Consider the following 19,322-nt stretch of genomic DNA (forward strand, 5'->3'; position numbering starts at 1 on the left):
CGTGTAAATGCAAAAAGATTTTTCTACAACCAAATTAAATTTTGGACAAAAATATCATACCTTAATTTCAAAAAATAAGATGCATTAATTTCAATTATGGGCAATATAATGAATACCATTTTTGTATTTTATTTAAAATGGAAAATAATTTTAAATTAAACAATCATGTATGAAAAAAGATTTTAGAATTCATTACTAAAGTTGACAAACTAATTAAATATTAATATTAGTGTTTAAAAAATTGAATTAAATTAGCATATTTGGTTATTTTTACCATTTTAACTAATTACAACACATAAGGACGATAAAAAACTAAAGCAAGTTAAGCTAAATAAATTATAATTTTCAGTGATATACCATGATGCTTAAAGTAGACATTTATCTTCTTTTCACTTTGGAACAAAGATACAGTTTCATAATGTAGAACTGAATCTTTCTATGTACTATATAAAAAAATAATTTCAATGTGATGCAAATTTTATGAGATATATTTAAATAACTTATATATTATGATTTTCTTTTATTTGATTTATGATCATCAAAGAATTAAAATGAAATTACAATTAAAATTTAGCAACAAACTTGTAAACATTAAGCATTAACAAAGTCCTGATTTTCAGTTAAACATTCCTGTGTTAAAGGAAATATTGTTAAAAATAAATTAACATATTAGCATGAATATTTAACAAAGTTTTGAAATGTGACGTTGACTGGATATTTTATTTTAATGAACGTATAGCNAATTGAAAATTACTCTGTGGTGCCTATTGCCATGCTGGAGGGTTTCTGCTACTGGGGATGTTCAGAACCTGTTTAACTTTGTTTAATTAAAATTAAAAATTATTTGATAAAAGCAAATTTATTAAATTTATCCATGTAATAAATGTGTAAAAGTTTCTTTATTAATCTAATTTAAAAAGCAAAAGGATTCAATCAGGAAAGAGCAATAGAAATTAAATTATAAAATAAATCTGATTCTTAGGAAAATATGAAATAAAATGCTCACCTAGTTTATCAGCTTTATCATTTTAATAATTTATCTAAGTTAACCCATCTGGGTAAAGTGAACAATATGTTTTTCATTAAATAATTAATTTAATTGTTCAATGTTATGGTGAATTCTATCAATTTTATTCATTTTTTCCCCTTTGCTAGTATTCAAAAATATATTTTATGCAGCCAATGAATATAAGACTGTTTTATCTTCATTTTGCTTCAGAAAATACCAGATATATAACAGAAACTAATTCTAATTACAATATTTTCTACCATAATATTAATGTACCAGCCAGTAATACTGTTTTTTTTTCTCTGTGTAAATGCAAAAAATTTTTTCTACAATCCAATTAAATTTTGGACAAAAATATCATATGTTAGCTTTAAAAAATAAGATGTATTAATTTCCACTAGAAAATATTGAGTTTAACAATTTGGGTGTGGTGCGTTTAAAGCACTATATCCTCTGACAGAGGCTCTAGACATCATATTTTATAGTCTTACTAAAATTTGTTATTGTGTCATACTTTAAATTTAGTCATTTAAAATTCCACCATTGCAACCATATATTCATGAACTACCTTTAAACACCTCACGAATCTCTTGGGGGTTGCAAACCACCGGTTGGGAATAAAATGACTTATAGATATGATTTGTAATGCTACATAACAACAAAATTCTAGACTAATATTGATTGCTAGGGGGCTTCGCCCCCTGCTCGCTACCGCTCACCGACCCCTGGAACTGTTTTCGCAATCCAATGCTCGCTTTGCTTGCTCATTGGATATGTTCTTAACGTCTAGCTTTTGTATACTTTTTTGAATACTGAAGTTCCGAAAACTTTTCACTGTAGAAAATTCTAAACCTGTACATTTCAATATTATCTGGGCATTTGGAGATATAACACTTATAGAATTGAAGGATTTTTTACGTCAAGCACTCAGGTATCATAATTTTGATCTAGTTGCGCTTCTATGTCATTTTGATTTATGTTGCTAAGTTAACTTTCAAAAAATTCTATGGCTGGCAACAGCATTTTTATTTTTTAAGTTGTTTATTTTTATTTCTTTTAGAATTCGTTATTTTGTTAGCAAAATGTTTTTTAACCTAACAGAATTTTTTGCCGACTGCTCTCTGTATATATGAAGAAAATAAAGTAAATATTTAAGTGCTGTGAAAAGTATCTTATTAAGTTGCACAAAGTACTTCTTTAAAATTGAAAACTGTTGCCACCGGCGGAAAAGAAATACAGCCAAAATTTGGGAGCCACGTAAGAGAATTATATATATTAGATTATGAGCAATATAATGAATACAATTTTTGTATTTTATTTAAAATTAAAAATAATTTTGAATTAAACAATCATGTACGAAAAAAGATTTAAGAATTCATTATTAAAGTTGACAAACTAATTAAACATTATTATTAGTGTTTAAAATCTATTTAAATAAGCATATTTTGTTATTTTTACAATTTTAACTAATTACAACACATAAGTCTAGACTAACTAAGGCAAGTTAAGCTAAATAAATTATAATTTTCAGTGATATACCATGATGTTTAAAGTAGACATTTATTTTATTTTCACTTTGAGACAAAGATACAGTTTCATAATGTATAACTGAATCTTTCTATGTAATACTGAATGGAATAACTGACTACGAATAACTGAATCTTCCTACGTCTTTCTATGAATCTACTATGTAAAAAAAATAATTTCAATGTGATACAAATTTTATGAGATATATTTTCTTTTATTTGATTTATGATCATCAAAGAATTAAAATGAAATTACAATTAAAATTTAGCAACAAACTTGTAAACATTAAACATTAACAAGGTCCTAATTTTCAGTTAAACATTCCTGTGTTAAAGGAAATATTGTTAAAAAAAATTAACATATTTTCATGAATATTTAACAAAGTTTTGAAATGTGACGTTAACTGGATATTTTATTTTAATGAACGTATAGCTTTTGTCTTCAAATAAAAATAGCACTGATCGAAGAATAATAAATTCAAGATGATTTTTTTCATTAAGGACATCATGGTTTTAAGTATAGAATATTTAATCTTTTTAAATAAATACTATATTTTAGGTATTCAAACTATTTCAAAGTTAAAGAACTCATTAAAAAGATTAACAGTAAATTTCACAGCCAATATCATAATTTTTAAATTTTGACACAAACTCTAAGAAAAATTATCTTACACGAGTAGGAAGGGTTGAATCTAGACATTTGATAGCTTCTTCACTCCATTTATATGCCTAAAAATTTAATAAATAAATTAAAACTAATAATTTAAAGGAAAAAAAAATTTAACCAAATACACAAACAAATCAAACCTCTTTACTGTGACATTGCATGAAATAGAAAGCAGAAAATTCGCTATACAATCCGGCAAAATTTATTCTAAGTCCTAGTCTTTCAGCTAACTGTATAGACTGTAATGCTTCCTGGAAGGTTGATTCTGCTTCTTTAAATTTACAATAAAGTGTTCTAACTTTCAGTAATCTAAAAGAAAAAAAATTATAAGTATAAATTCTATTTACTCCATTTAGTTTTGTTAAATAAAATGCATTAGAACAAGAAAAATTACATTAAATAGAAATATGATTTCTATCATAAGATATATATGGAATTGTTTGCTTAAATAAACAAGAATAAAACAGATTTGGTTTATTTAAAAGAAAAAATTCTACAACACAAGCATTTAAACTTTAAAAAAAAGTTAGATATTCTTAAAAAAATTTATTTTTATCTATTTATTTTTACATCAGAGTTTAATGAGTTGCTTTGAATTGAAAAAAGTTACAGATTTAAGTTCTGTACAATTTAGAATGTTCTTTTGATACCTTGTAGAAAATTATTAGGAAAATAGTAAAAGAACACTATTTATCAATGAATTCCAGTGTTATCCCAAAGCGTTTTGAAAAGGGTGGCCCGCACTATTTATCCTTTGATCCCTACAAATACGCCCTTTTTGTAAAAATAAGTTGCCATCTCTTAAAAACACTGCCTTTTTAGTCATATTCCATTTAAAATTAATAAATCACTGCTTAAATAATAATAACACATGGATAAAAATTATCAGTGTTTATAGGTTTAATTCTGATTACTATTACAAATATTTATTTCGTTAGGATTAATCTCAACTGGATAAATTTTTAAAAATTTTTTTTTTTCAAAAGATGATATATATTAATGAATTTTTTGAAATTTTAAAAATATTTTTCAAGCCGACTGGCTTGTCTAGGGGGCAGGTAGCTGTCTTTGCATCAGAAAGGTTCGGGGTTCGAATCCCGGGCAAGGCAAGGGTGTTCTTTCCTTCTCTTTACTATCTGTCCTCACTGCGGGAGCGACGTAGGCCCATCTGATATGGTGCCCCTGAAAGAGAGGCTAACAAAATCTCCCTGTAAATGCCTGAATTGACGGATGTTAATACAGGTGGTTATTGGAAAGAAGAAAAAAAAATTTTCAATAAATACTTTTTTTTTCAAAGAATCACTTTTAAATTATCATTTTTTTATAATTTTCAATTGAAATTATAGGAAAACGCTTGTTTATCATTTCATAAGTTGTTTATCAATTAATCATTTTTTTGCTAGTTTACTTTTTTTTAAAAAAATAAGCACAANTCTTTCTTTTTCTTTTTGAAAAAAAAAAATTTATGCTCAGAGATGGTCTTTTAGCATGTCTTTAATTATTTTTATTAACTACACATTTTTCTCTTGTTTTGATAATTTGTAAGAATTATTTTTTGAAATATATACATAAAACAGTATAAGAGGGTAATTTAAAAGTTGTTAAGGATCAAATTCAGCTCTTACATAGTATTAAACAATTTGATAAATTTTTACGGTGTTAAACGAATGCTCTTTTCTGCGAGGAAGTCTACGGTGAACTCTAGAATTCTGTAAGACAAACTAATAAGTTATTATGTAAAAGCATTTATACATATAAATATCTTATATGGGTGCACGAAAGACGCAGAAACTTTTCAGCCAAAAAGCAAAAAGAGCGTCTTTTGAACTACGCTTGGAATTAACTCTGCTTCTAGACTTTTCTTCTTTGTTATCTTTACAAAGTCAGTAATTAATTAAAAACAGGATTGAAATTTTTTTCGGAATAAAGAAATTATTCTAAATCAAAGATAATGTAATCAGCTTTGATACATAAAAGAAAAAAATTTTAAAAGGAGTGACAGCAGACACTGGATTGATGTACGGAATAGAAGTAGGTTATTTTCTGATTTAACAACAATTTGAAAATGAAATATTTGCAAAGAAATTAGTAACAAAGAAAATATAGATAAAATAAATAGAGAAACAAACCACTGATTTAATTATTCTAGTTATAAATCGGAATGTATCTCACATTTGATAGCATCTTTGAACAAAAATTTTTCTTACCATACTATATTTTAATAAAAACAATAATAAATAAAAACAACAAAAATATAATTTTGAGAACAAACAATCTGATATTGGTCATTATTTCAAAATATTTTGGAATAAATCCATGTCGATCGCATAATTCTTGCTTATAAGTCATAGGACAATGAAACTATCATATACTTGTCACAAGCGTTACAACATGATAATTTAATTTTTAAGTGCAAATAAGCCACAGACTGTCTAATAGAAATTACTGTAAGTCAAAATTCATAATGAAAGCAATGATGATTTCCAAAAGTGAAAATTGCATTAAATATAATTGATTAAAATAATTACCCCATTGAAAAAGCAATTACCTTTTAAGGCACTCAAAAATTACAGACCAACCAATAGTTTGCGTATTTCTCCGAGACAACTCTAAGCATGTCAAATATACTATCTCACTTTCAGGATACCAACCAGCATCAGTCAAAAAAGAACCTAAACATAAAAGTTCATTTGATATTTAATTATAAAGAAACATTAATTAAAATAAATTTTTAAAGTAAAGTTAGTTGTACATTGTAAGTCAAAATGAATGCCCAATTTCATAGGCGCACTAGTGTAATAAATGTATTCATTAAAAAGGTATATACACGGAGACCCTAATATAAGAAAGTTTCGGATGTACTCCTATCAAAACATGTGTTCCTTTTGTTATATAGCATACATCAAGCTTTAAATGCAATTCTTGACAAATCTTCAAATCAATCATGGTTGCTAGACATGGCGGAACATACACAAAAATTTTTATGAATTTTCAGAGAAAAAATTACATAGTGTGAGATCTCGAGATTGCCACCGTTTTACAGCAGCATTTTTCTGCCAATTTTATTTTTCTAGAGGGGCTGATGTCCATTAGATTTCCAACACCATATGTTAGTGATTATATTACCTCAGCATGTTATGTACATTTATAGCATGTTGCATAGTACGCCAAAGATGTTAGAAAATTCATTTTGACTTATGCTGTATTTAATGGATATGATGTAGCTTTATGCCCACAAAAGATTAAATTAATATGCACATATATTTGCAACATATAAAAATATGAACCAAAATGGATTTAAATTTTATATTAAAGCTTCAGAATGAACAATAACTGTTTATTCAGAAAATAAACAGGATGGAAAAACCCTGAGTAAAAAAATTTTGATAATTTGTTTTAGACAAGAATTGAAATTAAACTAATACAAACTATTAATAAATGCTTCATATAAAAATCAAAAAATAGAAAATATCCCAGATGCAAAAATATAAAAGAATTAACACTAAATATATGGATATTATTATTTAAGTAAAAGCATAAATCCAAGACATTAAAGCATATTTCAGGATTAAATTCCAAATAAATAATCCATTCAAAGCGTAGAATATGAATTAAAAACTTAACTAAAAATATTTTGGATCAGATAGAGACCAAATTTTTAGAGTTACTTAAAATAATTCTAGTTTTTTTATAACTTTTAGTTCAGTGACGCACCCACTTGAAAATAGATTTCTTTGGTGAGCCACATACTTTATTCAAAAGCATGAAAATAAGGTATGACCAGGACAGCGCACAAATTGTGAGGAGCATGCTTGGTTCCTAAGATCTGGAGGCTCACATATCTGTACATTAATTAAAATTCAGACACTTATGGTGATGCTAACATTATTTTAATGATATATATCACACCGTGCATAAGAAATATGAAAAATGTCAAAAGGTAAAACACATAAACTAAACATGATGATAACAAAAATCTAGGAAAAGGAACAAACATTTTGCAACAAACATTAGCACTGTGACAACAAACATTACAAGTAGCAACTCTATATAAACTCTTGCATAATATTGATGACAATACAATTTAACGAAAAACTATTTTACAAAAAATTATTTTTTGTGCAGTCAGGCAATTGTCATTTGTCATGAATTTATATATTTTGTTCCAGATTTTTTCCCATATTAATGAGAGGACGAATTCAAAAATTTATTGTGATTAATATCTTAGCATAAATAATAATTTATAAAAACTTAAGTAAGGTGTAGAAAAGTAATTTCAGTTTTGCGTTTAATGCATATAATTTCAAAATTATTAAAATGTGTATATTAGTGAAATATTATATTTAACTAAAAATATGATCTTCATATATAAACAAAAATAAGCAAAACTGAACAAAACTAAAATAGTTAGAAATCTAATTTGGACAATATTTGCTACATTAAAACAAACTTGTATCAATTATTATTGATTATATTGCCGAGTGGCTTTCAATTGCGATGAAAAGGTTTATTCCTTAAGCAGAATTTACTTTAAGTATAAAAGTTGAAATTAAGGCATCTAGTTTCAAATAAATAAAAAAAATCATTTTCAAAGCATCTAGAAATCCTTTGGTCAAAAACATTTGCTCTTGTTCACCGTTTTAAGCTCATAATTTTTTACAAAATATATAATTAATCATCTTAAAAATAATTAATAAAAGGTGAATGAGGTTCAAAATCTAGATTAATTTTATTCTTAAATAAAATGTCAATGAATAAATTAAATATAACTGATATATAAAAAAAAACTGAGGATCTGATTGATCATTAATAAAATTAAAAATTTTATAAATAATAAACTAAAACTGATTAATTCACAGAAACAAAACTGTGTGAAATATTCTAACGAATAAAAACATGTTTACAAATAATAACCATTTTATATTTTTCCAGTAAGGCCACTTAACACAGCTCCATTTTTAAAGAATTTATAAAAACGTGCAAAAAATACTAGAAAGAAATTATTTAGGTCAAAAGTTTCCTTAAAATGTAATAAAAAGTAATAAAAACAAAAGTTTTGTAAATTTTTGATAATTCTCAGTAGTTACTTAGCAGCACAGTAAAAAAATAATAGTAATAATAATTTATGACAATTTACCCCCTACTTATAACTTATACTTTGAACACAAACCCAGTTGTCTAAACACATTAAATACTAATAAAAATATAAAAGAATGTAAATATTAACTGTTATCACATCACAATACAAAAATATGTTTAGAAATAAAAACAAAAATTACCTAAAGAAAATCCCAATTGTATTGTCTTCAATTCATCAAGATGGAAGCTCTGTAAGAGATATTTCTGAAATCCATTGGCTAATTTTAATGCAATTGGACATCCTACATCCATCAGAGCTTGAAATGCATTATGTAATAAATTCCTAAAGAAAAATAGAAACTTTTTAGATAAAGTAAAATAGAATTAAGTGATAATTTTAAGAAAGACATTTGAATTTACATTATACATACGAGGATGAAAATATTAACATGACTGTAGGGGGGAGCAGCAAAGATATTGGCATAGCCGTTGTTTAATTGAAGGTTTTAATGACCATTATGCACATCTGAATCTGATTATTAATAAGAACTGAATTAACTACAATAATGACCTCTCAGGGATGTGTGAGTATTGCTTAGTATTCTTTACATTGATGATTAATTTTTAGGTTAAGGTTCGTTGCATGGCTTTTTTTAACTACATTGCATGGATTGGTAAAAAGTTTTCAAATAAACTCTGAAGCAATATATGATGCACAGAACCATAGGATGTGGTACTGGTGTATTGAGAAGTTTGGAGTGTATAAAGAGATTGGATGTTCATTGACTTAATTTTATAATTATAAGATTTGATAATTGTAGATCCATTAAAACCTTGACGATTTTGATCGAAGAATTAAGTTTAACTATTTTGTAGAAAATAAATAAGATATATTTTTTCAGGAAAGTAATTTCTACGAGTTAAATCCCAATCGCAAAGCTGGATTACGCCATTTAAAAAAATATTGGTTCTATGTCTAGAAACTATATTTTTTTAAATGGCGTATTTTACACAGCCTTTTTGCATTTAATTGACAAAAATATTTTTATAGCTACCACAATGTGTACTTTAATAACCATGTTGATACAGTTTTTAGTTACATATAGTTTTCAAATTTAAAAAATTTTAAACAATTTCAGAAACAAGACAGAAACTAATTGTGCTCCCCATGCCTACGATTACCCACACGTTAATCGTAAAGCTATGCAAAGGGTTAAGCCTTCTGCTATGAACCACTTGTAGCCTATTTCAATTGTCAAGCTTTGATGTTTATTTTATTGCATCCTTTTTATATTTATTTATAAAATCTTTTAAATTATAAAACATATATTTTCCAAATTTATAAATCCTGGCACTAAACATTGCTCTATTTTAACTCAAATCTGGTATCCAGAGGTAAACAGTTAATATAGGTTGATTTTATTTTTAATTATTTTAATATAAAAAAAATTGTTCAACGAACACTATTCAATCAGTTCTTGGATAGCAATCATTTGACATAAGAATAAATCTGACTGAATTTTTTTTTTGTCCATATATGATATTCTTTATGATTTCGTTCAGATAAATAAAATTGAAAATTTCAGCGCAGTTGGGTTGCAAAACTCTTTGGGGCCTGAATAAAAGAATCCAAAAACGCTCTGATGAAGAAGAAAAAATTACAAAACATGGTTGTTAAGCGGTAAAAAAATCAAGCACAAAACATTAACAATATCAAAATTGTAACATACCTTTTATCAGTAACTTTCAACAGTTTTGCAAAAACTTCTAAGTTTTCACATTCTCTAGCTAGTCGTACTAAATCACCCTTTTTGTAAAGCTATACAAAGAAAAGTTTAAGTCAGTAATGTGAGAAGTAACACCAATTTATTATCATATAAAAATCACAAAAGATAAGTTTGAAAATTTTTATGCATTAATTTAAAATTTTTATAAAAAGAAATGTGTTTTTTTCTGATGAATTTTATCAGGACCATACTGGTACATTTAGCTGTGGGCAAAGTATGAGTAAAAGGGAAATAGTGGAGTTTTAATTCTCCAAGCATTGTTATAATAACCTTTTAATAATCTTCTCATAACTTATCGGGTATATATATTGTAGTATAACATTTATAGCATTTTAAATAAAAGTTTGAAAATACTTATCACTTTTGTTGAAATTCAATTTATAAATAATAAGACTAATTATTAAAATATTATTGATATAAATGTATTAAGAAAACTGTAATGGTAAGTTACCTACACACACCCTTCCTCACAGAAACAGATTTCATAATTGATTCCAATCACAAAAAAAAAAACAATAATCTGATACTATATTTAAAACAAATTTTCTTTAATCAATAATAGTATAAATTATTTTCTGAGATATTTATTATTTCAGTAAATTTTGAATTTAACTGTATACCTTCTTTTTTTTTGTACAATTAGTTTTGTAATCTAATATACCTGCAGAGATATATCAGTGTTTTCCCTACAGTGCGAGAATCTTGCATATTTTTTTCTTTTCTAGCAATAAAAAATTATAAACGCGAGAAGTTTGCGCACTCTGTTAATCAATATCAAAATGCGCGAATTTCGGAAAAAAATTCGTCTTTTGTCATTTTAAATAAAATCTGTTTCACTTTTCTTCCTTGATCTTTCATTATTTTGAACATCGGTCCTTGTTATCTAACTTCCCTATTTACCAGTATTGTTCAGAACCGGTACGGACAGCAGAACCCCCCTCCCCCCGAAACCTTTTTTTGAACACATTTCTCTGCAGCCACGTGTTCACCGTAGGTAAGGTTTATTCACGTAAGATGTTTACACTTCTTGTGCATGAATGTAAGATGGACAAATACCTTGTTAAGACGGCATCTTCTACTCCATAGCAGACAAATTAAAATGAAACAAATGTCGGTAGAAACGGTTAAAACGAAACAAATACAGATATTTTTCAGTCAAATAAATATAATAGCTGATGAAAAACTAGATATAGAACATTTTCCAAATGATGATGCAGCAAAAATATTCAATTAGAAGAAGTTAAAAATGCATTATAATTAAAGAAATAATTTTTTTCCAAGTCTACTTGTGTTTCTTTAATTTTTAGAAGTCTCATTTAACTTTTTGAAATCTCACCCTGTTTTTGAGAAAGGATGAGAAATTCTCTCCCATTTTTTTTCTGTAATGAAAACACTATATATTACATTTAATAATAGTATTGATTTTAGTTTTTATTATTTGAGCGTAAATTAAAGAAATTAATTACACTAAGAGAAATAAGACATAAACTAAATGCTTAGCATTTTTAATATGTTTTAAAAGACAGATTAGTAGAGCGAATTATTATGTTTAAAATCGAATATAACATTTGTCTATGTGAAATGTGTCTATATGTTTACCATAAATAGCATTTCTCACATTTTGAAAAAATAATAGATTCTTTGAGTACTAGAAATTTATTTTAGTAAACAATACAGTAGCATCATTTGACTATCTAGTAAAACATATTACTGGGAACAAATCTCTCCATACTAAGAAACGAAATGATTTTTTAAATCAAAAAGACTTTTCACACTTATAATTGGAAATCATTCTTCAATGTAGAGAAACAAAAGTACCAAGAATATGCTTAAGTGTTATGGTAGCATTCAATTTCAAGAAACAAATAAAAAATTTAGTGTTATTGAACAATTTGATCTAAATTGAAAATAGTAAATGAAATAAACAAAAAAAAATTGCATCAAGTACAGCGCAAATAAATGTTAATTTTGAAACTAACTAATGAAAATCCTTTCACACTCTAAACACAATCAAAATAATATTAAGCACTCATGAAAAATACAGGTCAATTAAAACGCAATTAATAAATTCAATTATGAAAAATTCATTGACGATGGATGCATTTCAAAATACCCTTGCTGGCTTAACAGTCCATAAAAATAAGGAATTTACACAAGAAAAAAAAAGAGACAATTTAGTAACATAAATACATAATTAACCACAACAGTCGTATATATATACAGTTTAAGAAAACGCACAATCGATAATTAAACGTAATCCTCGATCTTTTGAAAAATAAGCTTTAAATAAATAAGAGCTAGTAATTTAAAATAGAACTTGAAACAGGAAATCAGTCTGATCATCTAAAGTTCAATAGTAAATATCGAAAGCAAACTAAGTTATTTACTTGCAAGCAAACATCAAAGAGTAGATCGCCATGAAATAGTTTAATGTCCTTTATATATGAATCATAATTTGAAACTACAGATGTAATTGAATAATTATAGAGTGTATCTGGTATCCAATTTAGTGAACGAGCCATTGTGGTATAAATAAATAATAAACAATTCTTTCTGAAAGGGTAGTCTGGAAATGTTTATATTTTGCTCTTTGAGGTTACAGTTAAAACTTTTATACGTCAGAGTATATTAAAATTCTAGAGTTATTTTTGCTGGTTCAATTTTACATCTATATAAGCACATGCGTAAGACTACAAAATGAAGGACGTTCTCTCTGGATGCGAAAAAGAATTCGCGCATATGAACTCGGAAATGAAAATGGAACTTGATTGGACAGGCTTATGCGTATAAATATGTTCCACCCTTGGCCAAAGAATACCTAAAGAGGCCTTTTCATTTCAATTCTAACCTTCAGTAAGGATAGGTTCGAAAAGGGACGAAATATATTGCACCTCCAAAACCCGTTNTCGCATGAGCGAATTTTTCGCGCCGAGTGTAAGTGGCTCTTAAAAATTTTAATTTTTATTTCTCGAAACAAGTCAGAGGTTGTCGTATTAAAATCAGTCCAGCAGTGGACTGATCGTTAAAAAACGGTTCCCAGTAGATCACCGAGGTCAAACACCACTGGCTGCAGTCAGTGTGCGGGTGGGTGTCCGCTTGGATCAGTCTTTGAGGGACCGAGGGTGCGCGATATTGGTTTTTGTTAAACTGTTTTACCGTAAAGTGCTCGAAATTGGGCCCAGGTGTTCGGACTACCGAAGCGGGGGTGCCATCCCCTCTGCAGAGAATCAAAATTGTGATGGCATGTCATCGGATCATTCTCTGGGATGTTTCCCAGACCGTCGCCAATAGGCCATTGTGCAGCTCTAATGCGGCGTAAATGAACAACGTACAACATCTTTTTAAATTTAATCGAAATCTTGTTTTTGCATGCGTCGTAAATATTGATTAAAATAAGTTCTGTGCAACTTTTTACACCGGTAAGCGAGACTCAGACATACCTTATACCTCCAGAGGTCATGCCTCAACCTGAGGTGTTTAATTTTACATCTGTAACGAGGTAGATATTTACTACTTTAAGGTGTTTCGTTTTCAACCTTAGGTTTATTCCTTATCAACCTGAAGTATATTTTTTAGCATCTGTGAAAATATTTATTCAACAGCCTAAGGTGTTTCAACACTTCATGTTATTCTGGATCTACCTCAAATATATTTTTTGACAGCATTCATTTGTATAATTTTTAATAACATTTTGTATAACATTTATGACATTTTGTATAATTTTTTACTAACGTGAGATGTTTTAGTTCTACCTTAGGTTATTATATTTCAACTTCAAGTATATATTTTTATGCTTCTAGACCAGGGGTCGGCAACCTTTTGAAATGAAAGAGCCAAAAGTTACAATTTTACAAAATTTCCCGCTTTTAAAGAGCCACTAAAAATNCAACTTAAGGTGCGTCATTTTACACATCAAGTCATTATAGATCAGCCTCAAGTGTATTTTTTTAACCATTTCATGGGTTGTTTTTTTATGAACGTTAGGTGTTCGATGTTTTACTTTAGGTTATTATTTTATTTCTCAGCCTCAAGTGTGGGTTTATATATTTGTTGAGGTATTTATTTATCTACCCAATGTGAACCATTTTATACTTCCTGTAATTATAAATCAACTTCAAGTGTATTTTTGGACACTGGGAAAGGTTATTTTTTATTAACGTGAGGTATTCCATGCTTTACCTTTCGTTATTATTTCGTAATTGCGTACCTTTGGTTATTATTTCGTGGTTATTATTCTCAAGTATATATTTTTGTATTTTTAGAGGCATTAATTTATCAGCCTAAAATGCGACATTTTGCACTTCACGCTTTTATAGCTCAACGTTAAAGTTGTTTTCTTTAATACTTACAAAGGTGATAATTCACAAACGTGAGGTAATATATGGTTCACCTAGCTCATTAATTTTTAACCTTACTATTGGGAGTACAAATTAGTTCGGTCAGTTTTTTGTGGTCGAAAATGCATTTATTTCAGAACAAATAAAATGAACAGATTAATCAAAGTATTGTCTATCGCTGGCTACTACTTTTTCCCACCTCTCAAGCAATTTTCGAATTCCATCTCGAAAAAATGTCTGGTCTTTTGTGGCGATCCAAGTTAGGAGCCAATTTTCGATTTCTGCGAAAGAAGTGAACTGGTGAACTGCAAAATCATACTGCATCCGTCGGAACAACCAGTAATCAGAAGGAACAATATTCAGAGAATACAGCGGGTGCGGTAAAATATTCCACTTGAGCGTTTCCAAATAGTTTTTTACGACTTTTGAGACATCGGGCTGACCGTTATTATGCAGAAGAAGAACTTTGTCATGTCTTTGCTCGTATTCCGCCCTTTTTTCTCGTAATGCACGGCTCATATGAATCAATTGTAGCTTATACCAATCGCCCGTAATGGAATCACCAGTTTGTAGCAGCTCATTTTATACAAAACTATTCACCATTTTTTATTCTTTATTCACCATTAACCATTCTTGAATTGTCGAAACCATTCCCTACATGATTTATCAGTTAGAGCATTGTCAACATAAACTTCTACAAGAATTTGATGCGCTTCAGCAGCTCTTTTCTTCTAATTAAAGCAGAAACATAAAACCTCCCGCAAATGGTGCTTCATTACCGCAAAATTTGACATATTCAACAAAGTGAAAAACAAAGTTTTTGTATGAAACTCAAAGCGATATAAACTGAATATTATTGACAGATGTTTAACTTCTCTAAAACCACTGAAACCAGCTGTCACTATATAACATTCATAACAGCAGAGCCATTTCTTAAAAACGGACCNACCATTCTTGAAATGTCGAAACCATTCCCTACATGATTTATCAGTTAGAGCATTGTCAACATAAACTTCTACAAGAATTTGATGCGCTTCAGCAGCACTTTTCTTCTAATAAAAGCAGAAACATAAAAGCTCCCGCAAATGGTGCTTCATTACCGCAAAATTTGACATATTCAACAAAGTGAAAAACAAGGTTTTTGTATAAAACTCAAGCGATATAAACTGAATATTATTGACAGATATTTAACCTCTCTAAAACCACTGAAACCAGCTGTCACTATGTAACATTCATAACAGCAGAGCCATTTCTTAAAAACGGACCGAACTAATTTGTACACCCAATATTATTTATTTGTCATAAAGAATAGCGTATATCTTTAAATTTTTTCACTAGTAGAGATCTTCATTTATCTACCTGAACTTTTTAATATTACACTCTCAGTATTGATTGCTTCTTTCTTTAAGCTATAAAAAGAAGTTTCAAATACATAATTCTTCTGTAATTTTAATAGATTCAATTAAATTACCTTGAAATGGCACTTATCCGAATTACAAAGTTAAAAATAACTATTTGTGTGAACTAACGTTTTTATAAGGTAGATGTCTAAGCTGCTTTTTTCAAAGTTATAAAAATGTAAATTTAATTAATTAGTCAGCTGACATTCAAAACACTTTTTATTTAAAACTAAAATTTCATTTTATTTTACAAACAAACAAAATTATTTTAAATATTGATTCTGTCTCCCAGTTGAAGCTTGGAAGTGTTTAAACCTAAAAATAAAAAATATTAATTAGTAAGAAAATCATATTTACAATACTAGTGCCAAGTTTTAAAATATTAGAATCATATGATCTTCAACAGAATTAATTAAACAAAATAATACTTTTTTCTTCATGATTTAAGTTAATTGGATGAAATTAATTTTCCTTTTCAGGCCATTCCACTTCTGTGATTTCTATCATCATCGTAGCTGAAAGAGTTTAAAAGTGCAACAGGTACCACAGCCACAAAATAAAACACACTGAAAAAGTACTACCATTACAACCTTTAAAGAAATACAAATATATAATTCGAATCTTATTAGGAAATTTTAACACTTTTTATTTTCCCATAATTCAACCTACATCAGGGCTGGATTACCCATTAGGCCAGAATAGGCCATGGCTTGGGGCCCCCAATGATAAGGGGCCCCATTAAAATGGATTTTTGAAAATAAATTTTAAAAAATTAAGGAAAACAATGATTTTTCAAATATTTTCAAAATGTTATGATTATTTTTTAGTTCTAATTTAATAAAATAAAGTCAAATTTAATTTATTATTATTTATTTTAATTTTAAATATGCTTTCTTAAATGAAAATAAATAAGAATACTTTGATGTTTGAATAAATAAAAAATATACGAGAAAAAAATTGAATCTAAGGGCCCCAGAAGAGTCCAAATTTGAAGGGCCTAGGGCCCCCCGTACGCTTAATCCGGCCCTGACCTACATCTTTTTTTTATGGTACTCATAAGTTTGATAATTAGATTTTCTTTCTTTTTTCTTACAAATCTTTGCGTAAACTCAATAAGACTAGTCTATATTTTCAAACTTTTTGTCAGATTTCCTAAAACTAATAGTTTTTTAATAAATTTTTGACGTTGATTCAGAAAAGGGCCTTCGTTATTGTCAATCACGTCAGAGTTTCGTAAAAAACAGTTATTTTTATATTTTAATCAATGTAATCAAGGGTCAACAATCGTTTAATAACATAAAATTTTAAAGTTAGGTACCAATTTTAATGTATTTTTTATACCCAATCGAATAATGCTAACCACAAGGTGATGAAAGCATTTGTTTTTAAGTTGTGTGCAATTTTATGCGAAGAAAATGTCTAAGAGAGAATAATTTGAAATAATGATTTTAAAAGATGTTGAGTAAAATATTTCCTATGTAACTTACAATACCGAGCAGAAAACTAATAATTAGTTGCTCAGATCATATGTTTAATAAAAAAATAAATCTTATAGGGGGAAATTTAAAACAATGTATATAACTTTCAAACAATGAATTCTATTTGCAATTGATTTTTTTCAATTCAGTATTAAAATTACATAAGAAACAATACTGACTTATTTCTAAAAATAATTTTCCGAAATTCGCTAATTTTTTCAGTAGTGAATCATAAGCAACGGCATAAAAATGCTCATAACCTTGAAACAAATCACTTGAACTTGAAATCGTTTTTTTTTTAATTCTTTTTGTAATTTTATTTAATAATAGTCGAAAAAATTGTGAAGTGTAAGCTATAAAAATGTTGACATAACTTTAAAAAAATGTAATTTTAATAACATTAATTGTATTTCGTAATTGTATTTTGTATTAAGCAAAATACAAGATTTAAACAGTATCAGTCAAATACATAAGCATACATACATACATACAATACATACATTCGTTTCTAAGGAAGCGAATTTTAAAAAAGTCAGATGTTTAAAATGCAATTTCCAGGGAACTATTCGTCCGATTTCGTTCAAATTTAGAATTAAAAAAATTATATCTCATTTGTTGAACTTTAACAAACTTCTCGCTCCAACTTTACGTAAAATTCCAAGAATAATTAAAATTTTTCAAAAATACATCTGAAAAATTAAATTGAAAACTTCCAAAAACTCAAACGCTATAATATGTACAATTTTTTTTATTTAAAAAATGCTTTAAACTATAAATAACACATTATTCACTTTTTAAAGAATAAATAAAAATACAACATGATTTGAAATTAATATTTTNGTTTCAAAAATACATCTGAAAAATTAAATTGAAAACTTCCAAAAACTCAAACGTTATAATATGTACAATATTTTTTATTTAAAAAATGCTTTAAACTATAAATAACACATTATTCACTTTTTAAAGAATAAATAAAAATACAACATGATTTGAAATTAATATTTTTACAACATCTAAACAACATAATAAATCAGGGAATCCAAATTTAAAGAAAGTATAAAATAAGTATGTATATAGAGATGTAGCGTAATTCTTAAAGCAATAAATATGCTTCCGTATATTTCTTAAAACACAATAAATTATAACAATACAATACACTACATTTTTACCTGTTGTCTGTTATACGATGCTGTGCTAAAACTTTTTTTTCTTCGAAAAAATAACATGATATATCAGCAAAAACATGCTCAGTTAAAACTAATCTTCATCATTTTAATGCTGAAATTTGCAAAGAAAAACAACTTTGATTTAAAATCTTTAAAACAGAACTACCTTATCGTTAACATTAAATTACATTACTGTTAAGATTGCCAAAAAAATCAAATAACAAGCCTACATTTTTTAACTATCGCATGTGGTACGACTTTAGCAATTGAATAAAAGGTAAGTCATATATTTTCAAATATAAACATTATTAATTTATGAACAAAAAAAAAAGAAAGAAAACAAATAAGAGAAAAAATCTAAATTATGTACAACTGGTTTGAGAGGCCCTATCTAGTTATATTTAATGGAATCAAGCGCAAAATGAAACATATTCTGTGACTTTTGATTTAGATGCCTCAAAAATATTTGTAACAACGATAAAGAAGATGATGACCTTGACATTAGAGATATTTAAATTCTATCATCTGCCGAGTCTTAGAAAACAGAAGTGAAAAATATATTTTAATATATCGTTTCACACCTAAGAGCAATTAACTTCCCTTAACTTTAAATTAATAATAATGTAAAACATTTCTGCAATTAGGTATAAATAATTTTATTCTTTGGAAGAAAACGGTGAAAAAAAAGCAAACTTAACTGTTACAAAAGGTGCGATTCTATTACGTTTATAAGAAAGAAAAGGTTAATCTTGTCACGATTCCAAATTCAAAGAAAAAATAATTTTTTTTTGTTGATAAATTAATGACTATAGGAACAGATCAAAATCACTATCTATTTGTAATGTCAACGCTTGAATACGAACAGAAGTAAAA

The 19,322-nt window shown here is 27.4% G+C and overlaps 1 protein-coding gene across 2 annotated transcripts in view; it reads right to left on the reverse strand.

Annotated features, from left to right (window-relative positions):
- The window catches only part of LOC107442113 (Protein interacting with APP tail-1), a 29,359-nt gene extending 16,698 nt beyond the window's left edge, over positions 1-12,661 (reverse strand). For both annotated transcript variants that reach the window (XM_043040280.2, XM_043040279.2), the window contains exons 1-6: positions 12,456-12,661; positions 10,012-10,100; positions 8,482-8,624; positions 5,751-5,874; positions 3,343-3,511; positions 3,208-3,264 (exon numbers count right to left, since the gene is read on the reverse strand). In XM_043040280.2, coding sequence (XP_042896214.1) covers positions 3,208-3,264; positions 3,343-3,511; positions 5,751-5,874; positions 8,482-8,624; positions 10,012-10,100; positions 12,456-12,590 — 717 coding nt within the window. In that variant the 5' untranslated portion in view covers positions 12,591-12,661. The remainder of the gene's footprint in view (positions 1-3,207; positions 3,265-3,342; positions 3,512-5,750; positions 5,875-8,481; positions 8,625-10,011; positions 10,101-12,455) is intronic.
- Between the last annotated feature and the right edge of the window lie 6,661 nt (positions 12,662-19,322).

This window comes from Parasteatoda tepidariorum, chromosome 7, assembly GCF_043381705.1.
Source record: "Parasteatoda tepidariorum isolate YZ-2023 chromosome 7, CAS_Ptep_4.0, whole genome shotgun sequence".
NCBI lineage: Eukaryota > Metazoa > Arthropoda > Arachnida > Araneae > Theridiidae > Parasteatoda > Parasteatoda tepidariorum.